The sequence below is a fragment of the Microtus oregoni genome, unplaced genomic scaffold (genome assembly GCF_018167655.1).
Source record: "Microtus oregoni isolate MIOR12 unplaced genomic scaffold, Mior012 000161F_ref0000079, whole genome shotgun sequence".
NCBI classification, from domain to species: domain Eukaryota; kingdom Metazoa; phylum Chordata; class Mammalia; order Rodentia; family Cricetidae; genus Microtus; species Microtus oregoni.
In genome coordinates, this window is record NW_024544816.1 from 18764 (window position 1) to 38159 (window position 19396).

The 19396-nt window shown below is 46.1% G+C and overlaps 1 protein-coding gene across 1 annotated transcript in view; it reads right to left on the reverse strand.

The window, feature by feature from the left end:
• Positions 1 to 1438: 1438 nt before the first annotated feature.
• LOC121445163 (glycophorin-C) overlaps positions 1439 to 19396 on the reverse strand; it is a 43433-nt gene continuing 25475 nt past the window's right edge. Inside the window, exons 2-3 of the mRNA XM_041647161.1 lie at positions 6409 to 6459; positions 1439 to 3276 (exon numbers count right to left, since the gene is read on the reverse strand). Coding sequence (XP_041503095.1) covers positions 3080 to 3276; positions 6409 to 6459 — 248 coding nt within the window. The 3' untranslated portion in view covers positions 1439 to 3079. The remainder of the gene's footprint in view (positions 3277 to 6408; positions 6460 to 19396) is intronic.

Here is a 19396-nt window from a genome sequence, read left to right on the forward strand (position 1 = left end):
CAGACAGGCACAGAGACGTGGATGCTCCGAAGACACTATTTGACAGCTGTCCTCTCTGAACACGCCTCTTACGCTCTTTCACCCCATCTTTCTGTGATTTTCCTTGAGCCCTGGGGTTTGGAGAGTATGGCACAGATGCTTCATGCCAGGCTGCAAAACAAAGCTTCATCCCACCTCTCTCTAACATGGGTTCTGGAGGTCAAACTTAGAGTCCTCATGCTTGCAAAACAAGTACTTTGCTGGCTGTGCTATTTCCCTACCCTCTTGTCCTCTGTACATTTCCATGGTCCATTCTGAGTCCTGTCTGATTTGGCTGCTGTCTTTACCTTATCATAGATGTCAACCTTTATTTCAGTGGCTCCTGATTCATGTGTAGCAAACTCTAACTGTGTTAGCTTGGGCTCGGCTCCTCTATGGTCCAGCTCTTACCTCCTGTTCTGCTGACCCAACCTTCTTCTTCTCTAGGGCTCTTCATAAGCCTACCTTACTCTTAAACTGTGTCTCCTTTTTTTTCAGTTTTCAAATTTATCTGCCATCTCTTTGCTTTCAGCATCTGCGATACTTGAGGGCTTTGAACATTTGCACATTATTTATATATCTTCTCGGCTAAGCCTCAAACTCTTGAAGGCAGAAATAGTGTTTCCAGCTCTGTAATCTGCAATTACACAAGTACCTAGTAAATGTGTGACTGTCTCTGCACGTGCGCGCACACACCTGCCTTTGAAGTTCCTTACTGAATACAGATGATTCCTGATCCTGGGTGGCTCTTAGGAGTTCTCTGCTGTATGGCCGGGTGAAAGTGAACACACACACAATTCTGTTTTCTTCTGTTCTTTGCTTTCACTACAATAGCCAAGAAATTGCACACGGCAGTCAACACTTCATTACATGAAGGCACTGGGTTAGATGATTTTACCTAGCTCTGCTGCCAAGAGATGGAAGTGTTCTGAGTGCCCGTACCATATGGGAGGGTCAGCCGAGTGTGAGAGCAGGGGGACAAAACACGAGCTACTTCAGAGAAACCCTCCTCAGAAGTAAGGGAATATATGACTTTTTTTTTAAGGTTTTAAGGAATAGTAGGGAGTTTTACACCATGGGATTTTATGTGACTCCTGCCCCAGGTGTTCCTGCTCTGTTCTTTGTAGAATCCCAGGTGATCGTCTTCATCCCCGTCAAAGAGGAACAACTGGGTCTTAATGTTCCTCTGTTGTTGGCCGCAGCCTGACCTCCAAGTTCCGTCTGCAGCCGACTGCACCTTTCTGTTTGATTTGTTCTACAGTTGTTTTCCTAGGCTGTTGTCGCGTAGCACAGTCTCAGGTGTGGGCAGATAACAGCAGCTGCCCCCATGCATAGGTCCGTTCTGAAGTTGTAATTACACACGGCCAACTGCCATCTGAGAACAGTAAATCAAAAACTCCAGAAACAAACAATTCACGGTTTCAAGAATCTTTTATTCCAGCTTATGGTTATAATTATACCATTTTACTGTGAGTTATTGCAGTTAATTTCTTATTGTGCCTAATTTATACATTAAATCTTAACATAAGTGTGTGCAGAAAAGCCAAATACACAGGGTTTAATACTGCCTTTGGTTTCAAGCATTCACTAGGGGTTTAGACCAGGTCTCTAGATTAATGGGCAACATCTGTAGCCAGTCTTCTACTTCATAGATGAGGACACAGGCATCCACCAATCTGGGGACATCTGGCACTTGGCCAATCCCTGCTTCTCTTCCCCACAGCACTCCCGGGACTTCCAGCTCTTTTCACTGGTGGCCACACTCGACTAAGCTTCTATCCTCATTAGATTCCCAGGGAACATGACATGAGATGGATGGGTCTTTTTTGATGGAGTCCAAGTGGAGATAGCACAGCTGAAGAGGCTCCTGAGAGGACCTGGGTATAGCAGGGGACAGTCTTTAAACTCAGCCACACTGGTCTCAGAGTGACTGCAGAGCCACTGGCAATCTCACCTGGACGGGGTTGGTTGATTAGTTCATTTTCTCCCTGTTGTTCATTTTAAATTGGTGGCTTCTCAGGATGTTTAGAGGTGGGGCGAGGATGAATTCTCATTAGCCAACACAGGCAAGCCATGAATCTAGTGAGTTAATGACACAGGAACACAGTGATTGCCTGGTATCTGATCCTTCTGTTCCTGCCCACAAAGCTGGGAGTTAGGAAGTAGGGGTAATACAATTAGCATCAATTCCACTTGAAAAATGCCAACAAAATGCCAACATTAAGGGCAGAGGGGCCAACTTCACAACTTAAGGTCCCAAGACCAGTGCAGAGGAGCTAGGACCCAAACCCAGGGCTGATGGAGTTCACTCATGGTTGTTGAACACAACTCTCATCTTGGACTACTATTTATCAAGAAATCAGTGCTTCAGCCAGTGGCCGGTTGCTGAACTTCATCCTTCCATTTGTTTTATAAAGCTGGACCAGTGAGGGGAAAAGGTCATTCTTCCTCCTGTTTTCTTGCCAGAACTGGACAATTTTTGCCCCACGTACACAGATACAATGTTATACAAGAGAAAAGCCACCAATAGGTGGCATTTACTGTTTCCTAGACACTTGATAAGAATGCTCAGTTACATTTCAAATTTATTTGTTAACGTTTTGTGTTGGGTTGATGGGAGATGAAGGTACCTTTTAACTCTGGCACCTGCTGTTCTCCCCAAATGTCAAGGACTGACATTTGATGTTGTTATCCCCAGTCCACTTAAAGATGCCATTCTTCTGTTCATCCGAGGTCCAACCATCTCATGCGCACCTAGGAGAACTTGCATGCTAGTGAGATGAGACCTGCATTGTACAGGGAGACCTGTGTATCCAGATGTTATCTATGCCTTGTAGAGCCAATGCCAGCCTCTGGGTGGCCATCGAGTCCCTGCAAGAGGTGTTCTGCACCTTGACTCTTCATATCTGTATCAGTTTCCTGGCAGGCACCCAGTGTTCTGCAGTAAGAGTTTTGGGGTGCCCTTGAGGGCTTCCCAGTGCTGACAGTGGTGGCACTTAGTGGGTGTGCTTTCTCTCCAACAGCCACAAACACCTTGCAGGGAGGTGAAGACTGCTACTCCTCAGATGAAGTATTCCTTCTTGCTATTGTCCCCGGCGTCCTGGAGGGTAGGGTCGCTTTGCAGGGCTGCATCAGCACTCTCGGCGAACTCTGTGCCTTTGGCCTCATTGGTGTGGTAGGTGCCCTTGTACCTGTACAAGTACCGAAGCATGAGGAAGAGGAGGCAAACCAGGACCAAAGCCACTGCAGTGATCACAGCTGAAAGAAAGACAGGATGCAAATCAATCAAGGCAGACAGGGGCAGTGTTGCATTATGACTTTGTCCTCTGGGCATAACGTCCTGCCATCTTGAAGTAGAGTTCACCTTGGCAAGGCCGAGTAGCCATGGCCAGTCAGTAAAATAAGGCAGCGGTATCTAGGTCTATGAAACTACTGACCTTCCCTGGTTGACAGGAGAAGAGAGGATCCCAGAGGATCACCTGGGGAAAAACAATCTCTATTTGCTATCTTACGTCTTTGCATGATTGAGCATGCATGTGATGGAAATCAGATGCATCATAGGAAAGGACATGCATAGCATACAAAGGTTCACATAACCAGAGTCCATCAGTCAACACAAAATTCACCCAATGACTGACCAAATGTGAGCCAAACAAGGATGACTCCCATGAACTTGCCAAACTGGACTGAAATAAAAAATCCCATGAGGTCTCAACCCTACACAAAGAACTATAGGCAACTGAGGAAAGCTGGGAGTGGGAGAGGTGGCCTTCCTCAAGGAAAAGCACACCAGCTGGTTGACTAGTACCAAATGGTCAGCCCTAAAAATCATACATAAAGCAATATTATGTGCACTAAACAGGTTATATTAGGAATATATAAATACACATGTGCATGCAATAAAATTAGTAAAATCAGAGGCTATGGATTTAAAGTGGGGAGAGGTATATAGGAGAGTTTGGATGGAGGAAAGGGAAGGGAGAAATGTAATTAAACTTTAATCTCAAAAACCCAACATCCCCAGCATCCAATTCCCCTTTCTCCTATTCCACAAAAGGAAGATTCAGGCAGCAGTCAAGCACCCTTATGCAAATCTTGCTCAGGACCAACTGTTCTCTCATGGCAATCACACTCTGTAATTTTTGCTTTGCCTTGGAATGAAAACCCTTGCTGCTTTGCTATTTGTGAGTGCTTATCAGTTCTTCACACACTCTGTCTCTACAGAGACCACCAGTAACACATAGTACTTGTATTGACTTGAAGTTGAAGGGCCCATAGAATGTAGGGTTTCACTTCTCCAGACAATCCCATTTCCATATGGGAATTTCTGTGCCCAGGTTAGGAAGAACTGATTACCCTCCATAGAGTCCATAGGGGGGAAAGACAAGGGTGATTGGGTATGGCATGAAATGGGTGGGGGAGGTGTCCCTATCCAGTCTGAACCATTCATTTTGGGAGGTGAGGTTTTCCAGGTCTCCAGGAAGATATGAACTTGGCCATGATGCTGATCAATGCCAAAGGTGTGCTAGGTCCCAGCAATCAGAGAGGTAAAGCAGAAGGTGGGACAGGAGGGGTCAGATCACTTAGGGTCTGGAAAGGGAAATTTAGAAGGTCCAAGGGCAATAATCCCAAGGAAGGTGTTTCATCTTTTCTCACTAGGTTTGAAGTTGTAGAATTTAACTATTTTCACTTTAGAAGGAAGGGTTCCTCGAGTAATATTGTTGGGCAATATAGCTCCCATATCTCATTTGTATTAAATGATTTCCCAAGTTCCTTACGACTGTCACAGGAACGATTTCCTAAGCTCCCTGTGACTGTCGCAGGAACACCGCCTGTCAATAGTTCCTGAGAAAAGGAAGGGCTGAGGGCCCAAACGACGAGACAATGATCAGCTAGATGAAATCGACAGGTGTCTTTGATGGCTTCCTGTTTCTTCTTTATTTTTAACTGAAGATGATCTCTGAGCTGTGCACCAGCGAGTGAGAAGAGGGGATCACAAAGAGGGAGCAAAGAGAGACACAGCCCAAGCTTGTTTGCTCTTGGGCCACAAGTGGGGAGCCACCAGCCCAGAGTTTCACCTTTGGGTGGAAGTGTGAGTCAGGACAGTGTGGGCTGAGGGAGATGTGAAGTCCTCAAAGCCTGGGCTAGCTTGTCGACTTGTACCCAAAACTGCTTTACAGGGTTAGGACACACTTGTTAGCTGCTTTCTTTTCTCCCAAACCAAGCAACCCTCCTGTAGTCTCTCTCAAATGCAGCCATGGAAAGCAGCCGAGACCCTCATAAGCAGTTGAATCCAGCGCTCCTTTTGAATCTGGGAGCAAGCCTAGCTGATGCCCAGAACTCTGACAACCTTGAATTATAACCCTGCTTTTGTCTAATACCTTCCTGCTTTGAGACTCCTGGCACACAGACTAGGTCACATGGTGTGAACCTCTACCTCCTTCCACCACCCCCAAACTCTAAGAGTCAGAACTGCTTTTGTTTTTTGGAATTGGAGGCTTTCTCCCTCCAGAATCCCTACCCTGTTACACATGGCACCTCTCCTTCTCCTAAGGCCTTCCCACTTCAGAACCTCTCATGACTTTATAGCTATGGTGCTCTGACCATCCTACCCCAAATAAAGCTCTCCCATAGTGGATTTTGTCCCAGATTCCTTTTCTACTAATCTGGTTTTATCATGTTTTTATTTGTAATACATAGATGGCTCATTCTCCAGCCTGAGCCACTGTGGTGGATACAAGGTCCAGGGACAGGATGTCTTTTGATATGAGTAGCAAGCCCCCTTTTGTTCACACTCCACCAGGCACCATATGTAACACTTTCAATCAGAATGGGAGTGTTCCTTTCTATCCCCAAAGACCCCTCCAGGGGTGGAGACATAGTTTTTGTCAACCGGGCACAAGTCTATACACACTTAGGGAGGAGGAATCTCATTTCAAGAATTGCCTTAACCAAAAAAAAAAAAAAAAAAAGAATTGCCTTAACCAGATTGGCCGATGGACAGGCCTATGGGGCATTTTCTTGATTGCTGCTTCCACAGTGAGTGGTTCCATCCCATGGTAGGTTTTCTCTAAGAAACTCAGCTGAGCAAGCCAGAGGAAACACACTGTTCAGCAGCTTTCATCCATGGTTCCTGCCTCTGCCCCTGCTTGGGTTCCTGCCCTGGCTTCCCTCAAGGATGGACTGTGACATTGACATGGAAGTTTACGTTAAATAAACCTTTTCCTCCCTGGGCTTATTTTGGCTGAGGTGTTTATCACAGCAACAAGAAGCAAACTAGAGCAGGAGGGAATCACCAGGCATTACCAGCCCTTTTCCACCTAGGTCCTCAAGCCAGTTCCGCTCAGGGTCTTTCTTGGCTTCTAGAAAAGAACTCCCGTGCCAGCTTACCTGCAATGATGGCGATCTCCATCACGCTGTAGGACATCCCTGGGTTAGGCTCTGTGGACAAAAGTGAAAACCTACGGTGAGAAAGGAAGACTCCCCACAATCAGAAACCAGTATGTACCCCCTGGTCACTTGTAAGCAGCTTGGCGATTGCCTGCAGAGAGAAGAATACAGTGCACCAGACCTCTGCTGGAAGGCATAGACCCAATTCTGCATGCCTACTGAACCAGGCTGAGCATATGCCGTGATTCCCAGGGCACTCCAGAACCATGCCACTCCCTGTTAAATCCCAGCACAGATGCCAATGCTCACACCTTGTAGATACCCATTGACTTTTCCCCCTGGGTATAATATATTCACCATCTTGGAGTGAAGACTACCTTGGCCAGGTATCTATGGCAACGCAATGAGCAGAAAAAAACGAAGGTAGCTATGTTTGTTTATGATAATGGCAATGGGACTTTTGATACCCTCTAACAGAAGGAAGGAGCAGGTCTCAAGACCCTCAGCTGAGATTGGGTCGTGACTCTCTTCCAGCTTTTCCCACATCCAAGTGATCTTTGGAGATACTAGGACACACACACAGGACACACAAGTGTTGTGATATTTTGTCTGTATTCTGACAAATAAAGCTTGCCTGGAGTTCAGAGGATGGAGTTAGAGTTCAGGAGATCTGTACAGAGAGGAGACAGGAAGTGACAACACGGGAAAGAGAGGAAGTGATAAGGCAGGGTGTAGACAGGATCTTGGCCCTGAGAATTTAGAGAGGTAAGAAGTGACTCTGACTGTTCCTTCATTTCTCTAATCTTTCAGCTTTCACCCTTGACATCTGACTCCAGGTTTGTATTGTTAAGACTAATTAGGATCACGCTTCATCTGCCGCCCAATGTAGGGAGCCATGTGTAACCAGACGTTTCTCTCCCACTCGCCTGTTCCCAAATACCCAGCAGCTACTTCCCAAATTACCACACAGAGGCTTAATATTACTTAAAAATGCTCAACCAATATCTTGGGATTAATATTAACTAGCTCTTAAATTTTAAGCTAAACCATATTCCTAATTTACACTCTGCCACATGGTGGTACCTTTTCTCAGTATGGCATGCCCATCTTACTTTCTCGGCATCTGGCTGGTGATTCCTGACTCCACCCCCTTCCCATCATCCTTAGTTTGTTCTCCTTTACTTCCTGCCTGACTACTGGCCAATCAGTATTTTATTAAACCAGTTCCAGCAACAAGTCATTATGGTGTCCAAGAGGATTATTCTATAACACAGAAGATTAACCAAAAGACTCCACGACACAGCTTCTATGAGTACACAATTCAAGATGTGAGACTTTGTGGTGATACAACTGATTGTGTATATGCTTGTCTGGTGTATGTATATGTCTGTATGGTTATGTGCATGTTTGTTAATAGGTACCTGTGTACTTGTGTGTATGGAGGTCAGAGATCTTTCTTGGCGACTTTGTACCTTATTTTTTGAGACAAAAATCTATCTACCTACCTACCTACCTACCTACCTACCTACCTACCTACCTATCACAGACCCTAGACCTCACTAATTCTGCTAGGATGGCTGACAACTGGGTTGTATGACTCCTCTTCCTCTGGCCCTCTAGTTTTAGGATTACAGATGCATCCTACCACACCTGCCCATTTTATGGATTTTATGGATGCAAATTCAAGTTCTTATGTTGGCACAGCAGGCACTTTGTCAACTGAGCCATCTCCCCAGCCTCTGATGTGTCTATTTTTGGGTTATCCACATTCCTTTAAGTAAACTTTTACCCATGCTCTTGACAAGAAGCCCCTCAAAACTCACTGGTTGGTCAAATTGGACTTTGATGGAATCACTACTTCAGTCTGCCATTGGAGCCGTATCTGGGGCCAACAGACAACTGTTCAGATCTTCTTAGGAAAAGTTAATGCAATACCACTGTATCCGATCACAGAAGCCCACGTTGGCTAGACACTCAGTAGTGGTTATCTGTGGTGGGATGAAGATTGGCACCACTGTGTTTTTTTTTTTTTTTGGTTTTTCGAGACAGGGTTTCTCTGTGGTTTTGGAGCCTCTCCTGGAACTAGCTCTTGTAGACCAGGTGATCCGCCTGCCTCTGCCTCCTGAGTGCTGGGATTAAAGGCGTGCGCCACCACCGCCCGGCTCACCACTGTGTTTTTAACACAGGCCAGTTGATGGTCTGCTCACACCAAGTGTGGCTTTGTTATTGCCTTACACCTACTCTCTCAAGGGTCCTCCTGAGAGATGCCGGTCATCATCGGCCATTCCACAGGTTGAACATTCAAGCCCAGGCATGTGACGTGCCTTTGGTCACACAGCTCATCCAGTGGCAGCCTGGGACTTCATTACTCACTTGGGGTATACTTTCAGTCTCTCCCCGAGTTTTCTTCCCAAACCCAGATCTTTGTATCAACTGTACAGTGGGAAAGGCCCATCCTATGGAGCTATCCAAGTTACTGAAGTTGCTGCTAGTACTTGCCTGTGGCTTCTGGATCTGGCACACTGCAACCTCCTATAGTGCTTCCTCTAGCTACTACAAATGATATCTCCTCTCCTTGGGGGCACAGGGGAGTAGGGGATTTATTAGACTCTGGAGATAGCAGCACTAAATTAGAAATCTCAGTATAAGCTGAAGCAGAGAGGAACACACCAGGCTCAGGGAATCGTTGCAATTGTAGTGCAAAGAGACCTTTCTCCACAGGGCAGTTACCATGTACTTGCCTGGATCTGATAAAACACTGGCTGCTAGAGTCTGGCGGGGCAGTGGGTTGGACATAGCCAGGAGGGGAGCCTCGGGTCAGCCAAAGGTCCTGGGCAGGTCCGCTTCCCTGGCTCTGCCACCCACCTACCCCCACATACAGCTTGTCTTCTAGGCTCAGACTATATCCATTCCACAGATTCTTTCCTTGGTGGTCATCTCCAAAATGCTGGAACTCCGCTGCAACTTGACTACACCTTCACCAACATCCTCTCCCAGGCTCTCTCCAGGGGCTGTGAGCTTAGCACATGGTGCCAAGACTCCTGTTCTCTTCAGGATCCCTTCAATCCTGGGGCTTTTACTGCAATGAATGCTGCACCTTCACCAATGGTCTCTTCTAGCTTCTCACAGTGCCAAGCCTCAGCTGCTGTCCATGAGCAAAACCAGTAACGGGCTAGAAAACTCTTCCACATTGCCAAGTTTGGCTGCCAGCAGGAGATGCAGCCTCGGCCTTTACTGGATCACAGCTCCTGTGTGCTGGCCCTGAAGGAATCCTTCCAGAAGATTTTTTACCACAGAGATTCTGGTTTCATCTAATAACCACTCATTTCTCAGCCCCAAATGACAAGCAGCAATTTTCCCAACAAGGCAAAGGTTTCACGTTAGTCGTTCTGGGTCTCTTGGAAGTCACAGCTGATTCTTCATTCCAAGCAGACCAGAACTGAGGGAGAAGGGTCATCTGTCTATTGGTTAAGTTTATTTGTCTATCTGTTGCTTTAATTGATTAGTTAATAAAGAAACTGCTTGGCCTTTGATAGGACAGAAAGTTAGGTAGGCGGAGTAAACAGAACAGAATGCTGGGAGAAATAAGCAGAGTCAGGTGTTCGCCATGATTCTCCCACTCCAGACAGACGCAGGTTAAGATCTTTCCTGGTAAGCCAGCTTGTGGTGCTACACAGAATACTAGAAATGGGTTAGATCAATATGTAAGAGCTAGCCAATAAGAGGCTGGAACTAATGGGCCAGGCAGTGTTTAAAATAATACAATTTCTGTGTAATTATTTCGGGTAAAGCTAGCCAGGTGGCTGGACACAGCCCGCCGCTCCACACAACACAGAACCTCAGATTCCTAATAGCATACGAATGGCCCCCATGAAGTCTTTGCTTCCTTCTGAACTTTACAAGGCAGACCTCCATCACCTGCACTGCTCTCAGTATTATTCTCTAAGTTCCCACGAAACAGCCCACTGGGTTCTCAACATTCAGTGGATTTTCTGATCTAAAGTTCAAATGCCTCCACAATACTCCCCAAAACACATGGTTAGGTCTGTAACAGCAATACACCATGAACTTAGCACTGATTTCTGTCTTAGGGTTTCTATTGCCTGGGATAGCCTGAGACTGTCCACTTGGGAAATACTGAATAAATATAAAACTAAAGCATGAATGGATGCATGCATATATGAACAAATGGATTTAGTGGCTGGAATTCTGTGTGACCCATAAAAGTATATATTTATTTAGCTCAAAGTTCTGGAGGCTTGGAAGTTCAAGAGCATGGTGCTAACATCTGCTAAGGGTCTTCTTATCACATCAGTAAATAGCAGTAGGAATCCTATGATAATCTGCAATGTTATCCTCCACACAGTGCAGCCATCATCTTCACTATAGAAGCTGTGACTACTTTCAAGGGACCCTCAAGATTAGGTTTGTTGACATTTTCTCATAGAAGTAGGGAGTGGGGAGGGTTGTGGATTCTTGCCTGGATCTCAGCCATTCCCTCCTGCACCCCTATACTGTCTATATGAATTTTGTAAGTTGTGGTACAACCCTGGGTCTTAGCAAAGCCAGAGCGCCAAGACAGGTGTCTCCATTATGGGAAGACATAGTCCTGTTACAGGGAGACATAGGACACCATGGAGGAGATAGACTTGGGCTCCAAAGGTCATGTTGGGATGAGCATCCTTCCCTGTGTTGTGGTTTGGATGAGAAAAATGTCCCCCGTAGGCTCACGGACTTAAATTCTTAGTCCCATGCTGGTGGCACTGTTTGAGAAGGTTATGGAACTTTTAAGATGCAGAGCTGTGGGGGAGGAGTAAGTCACTGGGGCAGGCTTGGAGAGTTACAGCCCCACCCCACTTCCAGTACTTACTGTCTGCTTCCTGTGTGCTGTTCAGATATGGTCTCTCAGTTCCTTGCTCCACCATGCCGGTCTCCTGCCATGCCTCCCCAACCACTATGGACTAGCCCTCTAGAACTGTCAACCTAAATAAACTCTTTCCTTTGAAAGCTGCTTTTGGACATGGTATTTTAATCCCAACAGAGAAATAACTAGTAAGTGCCACTTGGACTCATGCTTGGGAGGTTCTATGCCCAGAATTTGCTCACACGAGGACCTGGGGGGAGGGGCGGGATGCTATAACTCACAACTCAAGATTTAGGTGCCTGGGCTATTGCTACACGTCCCTCTGCTATTATTCTTCTATCCTCTCCAGAAGTTCTTTTACACCACACACACAAATGGCACTCACATTTACCTCACAATTGATCAGCTCACTTGAGCGATAGTACATACAGAAAAGGAAGAAGGCTTTGTGACCATTCTTCTAACAGAGAATAAAACAGCTTCCCCTTATCCTGAGTCCAGGACAGCAGCCCTATACAACTGAAGGATGGGCAGCGTGGAGCCACTTCTATCTTATAGGCTCTCCTCCAGGGAGAACCCGTGTTAAGGGTGGACTTGAGGCATACAGGGTATTAAAGGCAGGAAGGGCTAAGGTGACAGTTCGTCAGTGAAATCCTGACCTCAGAAGCACAAGAACCCGAGTCCCATCCTTACTATCTGAATTAAACAAAAGGACATCCAAACAAGCCCAGGTGTGGTGGCATCTGCTCAGAATCCCAATGTGGGGAAATGGAGAAAGGTGGATTCCTAGGGCTCCTTCTTGGCTATCCAGCCCAATGGATTCGGCTGCAGGCCAATGAGAGACCTTGTCTTGAAAACAAACAAGCAATGCATGGTAGCCAAGGAATGACAGAGTTGTCTTCTGATCTCCATATGCGCACATTCCCATATGTGCACCTGCACATGTGTGAACACACACATACAAAGAAGGTGCCAAGTATTCTCATATATTCATGGAGTACCATAAACAAAGAAGAAGATACTGTGTCCCCTAGCTCCAACCCCCACAGACACGGCCTGAACAGAATTTCTAGGAAACTCAAAAAGACGGAAGGAGAGAGAAAGGATTCCAGTAAAGCTTTGCTGGATGTCAGGTTCCTGGGGGAACTGGGGGACCCGGAATCTGCTAGAGCTACAGCAACACCACACTGCTTATGCCTGTGGAAAGTTGGCCAGTACCATCAGATAACTGAACAGGGTAGATCTCTGGACAATACCAAGGCCACCAAGGTTCTTGGTGAACTTGTTCTCCTTTGGAGAAGGAGAAGCCCACTCCAGGAGCGGCGGGTGTGGCTTTAACGCACAGGAATAGGGACATGGCAATGAGTCTGCTTAGGAAACTAAGTTGTTGCTTGGGAGCTGAAGTCAGGGACAGCAGATGCCATGTGACAGGAGTGATCCACTGTCCATGCTTGGGAAAGGCCAACCTCCCTGGACACAATCAGAGAAGGCTGAGAGCCTGGCTGCAAGGCAGGACAGAAAGTGGGGAATGGCCAGTGAGAAGGCTCAGTGGGTAAAAGTGCTTGCCACTACAAAGGCTGCTGACCTGAATTTCATCCCTGGGCCCCACATGGTAGAAGAAGCAAACTGGCTCCTGCAAGCTGTCTTCTTGCCTCCACATGTGCAATATCTATAACTATATCTGTATGTATATACACAGATGCACACAGAGTAAATCACTAAATAAATAAAAAACTCAAAAAAAGAGAAAAATGCAGGGCACATTATGAGGAAAGAGATGAACTGCTCACTATGGAATCCAGCAGAAGCTTTTCATCAACAAAACAAGAATGATAACATAGATCCTAATTTCTTACAGCCTTTCTCTTTTTCAGCTATAAACCTGCGATTCTTTAGAAATCTCACCAGAAAGGTTGTCTACAAGAAAAGGAAATGTATCAAACTATTTGTGCAACCTTAGTGGTCTCTGTTTTTTTAACCTCAGCAGTTTACAATTACATTCAAGACATCTCAAGAATCAGTTCACTTATCTATCTATCTATCTATCTATCTATCTATCTATCTATCTATCTATCTCTTAGCAAAAGACCAAGAAAAAGAAAGAGTTTCTGAGCAATCTTTAGTGGCTTAGCTTGAGATCTAGTGAAATGATGTGTATGGTATGACAGTTAATCTTGGTTCCCAATTCTCAACTTGACTGCATCCGAAATCAGCTAAACCTCAGGCAGCTCGGCACATCTGCAAAGGATTTTCTTAATCAGATCAGGCAGGGAGACCAACCCCAAATCTGGTCTACACCTTGGGGAGGTAGCCAGGACAAAAGGACACGGAAGAAGGAGACTATTCCATTTATCCAGTTGCCATCACTCTTGTTGGGAAGTCCATCTGTGATGGTGTAGCATCCATCACAAATACTAGAACCTACTTCTTTGGGATCCCAATGTAGACTACAGGAATCCTCCAGCACTCCAGTGCCGGACTGAAATTGCTGAGATATTCAGTCCTGAGAGACTACAGGATTCTCAACCTCTCCCTTGTAGACAGTAATTACTGTGACTACCTGGACCGTATCCTATGAGTCAATGGAGAAAGAAAAACCCTTTAAATACATACATTCCTTCTGAGTTCAGGTCCTTTAGAGGACCCTGACTAATACAATTAGTTGTGACTCACCCTTTAGAGATTTGAGAGCCTTGGGAATCCTCTTACTTTCTGTGCATTTTGAGAAGCCACACATTCAGGCTCTCACGCGTGTCTTCTTGAGTACCCTTTTTCTTCTAATCTCCATGCTTAAGGCCATATTAAAATATCTTTAATAAAATCTCCTCTTCGTTATCCCAGCTACTCCTGAACACCGTGAATCCTGGTTTGGCTTTAAACAACGACCAGAAAGATCTAGGGGATTTCCTTATGGTGGACGAGGGAAGCAGTGTGGGACAATGTTGGTGCACCCCACTGTTTCACTATGAGAATTTGTTCGGTTATGAATAGTAAAGGAAGGGGGTACTGCTTTCATCATCTGTGGAACATGGTATGTAAGCACTATGGAGGGAAGGAGCTAATATTCTTGGATCATGGTGACCTTCTCCAGTGCCCCCTTATCTTTCTTGAGGTGGGATTACACCTTGAGGTAGTATAAAACTTTTCCTGCTAGTGTTCTTCCCTCTCAGAGACTCCTTTCCTTCTTGGCAAAGCAGAGGCAGGAAATCCTGAACGGGGGAAACGATGCAGCCTAGATAACTACTTCTCACCCTCAAGCTCAAGTGTGCACGCACAAGAATCCCCCGAGGACCTAGAGAACCACAGATTAGCCTGCCTCTACCCCAAGACCCTAGGTAGTCAGTGATGGGGGGCAGAGAACTTACAGGTCCTTATGTGACTAAGAGGAGAATCTAAGCTGTCATTTTCCAGGATCCATCTACCTTGGTTTTTGAAACAGGGTCTCTCATCGACTTGGAACTAGCTGATTAGGCTGGGCTAGCTCGCTAGTGAGCTCTGGGGATTCTCTAGTCCTCCTGACTCTGCTACCCTAGTGCTGAGATTACAATATATGGCACCACACATGGCTGTTTTTAAACATGGATTCTGGGGGAATCAAACTCAGGTCGGTCCTCATTTCTCAAGCAAGCCCTTCACCAACTGTGCCACCTCCCCACCTGATCTCACAGTTCTCATATATTCTCAGGTGCTGCTGCTGCTGTTGCTGGAGCCTGGATCTAAGGACCACTGAGTTCATGGCTGAACCCATTGTGCTCATGGCTATAGACTATAGACTGCAGGAATGCTAAAGCATTACACCCCACCCTGGCAAAGGTGACAACAGGCTTTGGTAAATAGACCCAAAGTCCCCCATACTTCTCTCATCAAACAAAAATGAAATCACATCACACCTCCGTCCATCACGACTCCTGACTAGTGTCTCCTTTCTTTTCAGGAACCAGCCAATGTCACTAAAAACCTAGCACAATCAAGGACTGAGAATTTGTCACCTTCCTCTTCTCTGCTTGCCCCCATAACTGTTGCTGGGGACAGGGGAGATAACTCTTATACATAACTCTGATAAATGCTCGTATCCTTCCGATCAATGGCTTATGAGAACACAGTGTTTTCAGCCTTGCTCTCTGGAGGCTAAGCAAGACCTTAGCTGAATACACACAGTAAGGGACTACAGCGAGACAATGAAGGGAACCAGCACTGTTGATCACATCGAGACAATGGGGGAACCAGCACTGCTGATCACACTGAGACAGTGGAGGAACCAGCACTGTAGATCACACTGAAACAATGGAGGAACCAGCACTGCTGATCACACTGAGACAGTGGGGAACCAGCACTGCTGATCACACTGAGACAATGGAGGAACCAGCACTGCTGATCACACTGAGACAGTGGAGGAACCAGCACTGCTGATCACACTGAGACAGTGGGGAACCAGCACTGCTGATCACACTGAGACAGTGGAGGAACCAGCACTGCTGATCACACTGAGACAGTGGAGGGAACCAGCACTGTAGATCACACTGAGACAGTGGAGGAACCAGCACTGCTGATCACACTGAGACAGTGGAGGAACCAGCACTGCTCTTACTTTAAGGGCATCGGGACTGTGAAGAGGAGTTGCAGAAATGCTTCTCCAAAGGAAGGGCTCTTCACTTCCCAAATGACAAAGGAGACAGATATCCCCAGCTGTCATGAGGACAGGAGGGGATTATTCATCCCCTTCAGCATTAGCCTCACAGCTCTGAGCTTCTTTAGAGATGATGTAGCTCAGGCAGACCTAGACACACCCGTTACAGCCCCACCCAGGCACTTATGGAGAGAAGATACTGAGGATGCCATGAGATGCTCTTAGAGGCTCCACCTGCTCAGCGCACATCCATGCAAGGTCAGCACACTTACTACAGACAGACAGATTGGTGAGTGAGTGGCAGCTCAGCCCTGGCACTCAGGCCTGAACTGTCCTCGGGGAGTGAGATGGTGCTTATATTTTTGCACATTCAAGATGGTTGCCCAACCATGCAGGATTATTATTGGTCCGTGCTGAGGATCAAGGACAGTGCGGGGTGTAGGTCAGGCCATCGGGATATTAGTTATTATCATTGCCAATAGTGTTGCCACGACCTGGGTTAAGATGGTATGTTGGTTTGAAGGAGAATGGACTCATAGACTTATATATATTTGAATGCTTAGTCACCAGAGAGTGGAACTGTTTGGGAAGGATTATGAGGTATGGCCTTGGAGTGGGTGTGGCCTTGTTGGAGCTATGTCACTGGGGGTGGTCTTTGAGGTTTCAAAACTCTGCACCAGGCCCAGTCTGTCTGTCTATGTGTCTGCCGGCTCCTCTCACTTGCTGCCTGTGGGGCAGGATGTAAAGTTCTGAGCTATTGCTTCAGTGCCATACCTGCCTGCTTCCCACCACGAAGGTCACAGTCTAACCCTCGGAAACTGTAAGCAACCCTTCAATTAAACACCTTTTAAAAATAAGAGTCACCTTGTTCGTGGTGCCTCTTCAAAGCAATAGCACAACAATTAAGCCTGATAAAATTCTTAAAATATAGGCAAAATCGATGCTTTTATATAGCATATGGCAAATCTGTCACCCAAATGATGAAATAAGCCCTCTAGGTATGGAGTCTGGAGAAATCATCTGGAATGGGAAAAGATCCATGTTCAGGGATGTGTGTTGCAGGGTGGCTTGGAATCTGAAAAGTAGGCACTGAGGAGATAAGTCAGTTGGTAAAGTATTTGCCATGCAAACATGAGGATCTGGATTTGAGCCCCAAAATCCATGCTAAAAAAACCCTGGTTAGCCGGGCGGTCGTGGCGCACGCCTTTAATCCCAGCACTTGGGAAGCAGAGGCAGGCGGATCTCTGTGAGTTTGAGACCAGCCTGGTCTACAAGAGCTAGTTCCAGGACAGGCTCCAAAACCACATAGAAACCCTGCCTCGAAAAACCAAAGGAAAAAAAAAAGCAGAAATTCTTGGCCGGGCGGTGGTGGCGCACGCCTTTAATCCCAGCACTCGGGAGGCAGAGGCAGGCGGATCTCTGTGAGTTCGAGACCAGCCTGGACTACAGAGCTAGTTCCAGAACAGGCTCCAAAGCCACAGAGAAACCCTGCCTCGAAAAAAAAAAAAAACCTGGTTATTGGTAGTATTAGTGAACACTTGTAATCTCAGTGCTCGGAAAGCAGAGATAGGCAAATCGGATACTTAGTAGCTGGAATACCAGGCCAGTAAGAGACCCTGCCTCTAAAAACAAGACAGAGGGCATATCTGGAAGTGTTGAAGAGAGGTGAGACAACAGCCATGCTAAGGGGGATAAAAGACTCCATCCTGCAGGGAGGCTCATTAATCCCAGGATGTCCACCACTCCAAACACTTAAGAAAGTCCTAGAAACTGACCAGACTCTCTAAGTTCCCTCTATCCTCTGCTGTGGCTGACCCTTCTGTATGCTGTGAATATGCATTCCTCTCACCGGTTAGTAATAAAGCTGTTTGGTCTATGGCAAGGCAGGATAAGGTTGGATGAAACAATGGGGTAGACGTGAGGAAACAGAGGCATGGCAGTGTCATGGGGACGGCTTGGCTGGGTCACTGGTCTGGAGATGCCCATGGGCCTGAGAAGCTATTGGAGTGGAGATGTTAAATAGAGGAGGATAAGCTAGTAGGAGCTGAGGTTGCAGCGAGCAGCGTGAGAGAGATGCCGACTCACTGCGTGGAGTCCTCACTGCTAATGTCATCTAGCACAAGAGCCAAGACTATGTGGCCAAAGTCAAATGGAATCTATGGTCATACTGGAGGAATACTACCTATGTGTGCTTGCAGGAGTCACCTGTGAGAGAGACAGCACATGGCGGCCCACAGGGGCCACTTTGTGCTTTGTGGAGGGAGGAGGAAGACATTCTATTTTAAAGAGCCCAGGAGGAGTAAGAAGGCAAAAGACTCCCATAAAGTACCTACGGTAAACATATGCTGAAAAAAGGAGGTACAAGGAAATTACAGCTACAGTTAGCTTAGACAGCAGATTGGGATTTTTATCTATTAAGAAGTATACAGGATCTGTACCTATGTGAAGAAAATTATATTGAGAAACAGCAAAGAATCAGGTGGATATACAAAACACACTCTTAGGAGGCTAAAGGTTTAAAACACAGCATTCTTCTAATCTTAATTTTTGAGATTTAACAGAATTCCCCACTCGAATTTCAAGAAAGATTCTGCTTCCATCTTACCAATGACCTCCGGCGGAGTCTCGTTGTTGCAGAATATTTTAAGGTGTTATGCTTCATTTGTTTAACTAAGTCGGTGAAGCTGTGGTTATTTGCCTGTCTAAAACATCTGATGGTCTAATAAAGAGCTGAACGGCCAACAGCAAGGCAGGAGAAAAGTTAGACAGGGTTGGCAGGCAGAGAGGACTCTGGAAGGAGAGAGGAGCAAGAGAACAAGGAAAGGAGGATGTCAGAGGCCAGCAATCCAGGACCCAGACAGCCACAGAGTAAGAGTGGAAGTAAGATACATGGAAGGAAGAAAAGGAAAAAGCTGAGAGACAAAAGGAAGATGGGATAATTTAAGAAAAGCTGGCAAGAAACGAGCCAAGCTAAGGTTGGGCATTCATAAGTAATAATAATGCCTCAGTGTAATCTGTTTGGGAGCTTGATGGTGGCCTCTCCCAAAAGCCAAAAGAATAAAGAGTAAAAAACAAACATCAGGATCTTACCTGCATCTAATGAGATTTTAGATGAAGTCAAGGGTAATAATGATGAAATAGATACATTAGATTTTTAAGGAATGCTTTGGAAGAATAAACCACTGGCGGTGATTCCCCATTTCTTAGAGTTTTATTCTGAGAACAGAACAAAATCATAGTAGAATTGCTACAGGAACCCTAGCGCAGCCAGTTCTAGCAAACAGAACCACCACGAAGTAAGGGAAGTTTCAGGAAGGAGATATTCAAAGAGGGAGAATCTTAAGCTGTTTTAAAGTTCTGTCCAAGCCATTGACTGGTCACTACCCTATCCTTCGTGGGACAAACTGGCCATAGGACTTGCAGCGGTTTGAGTGGGAATGGCCCCACAGACTCCTGTATTTGAATACTTGGTCCCCAGTTGGTAGAACAGTTTGGGA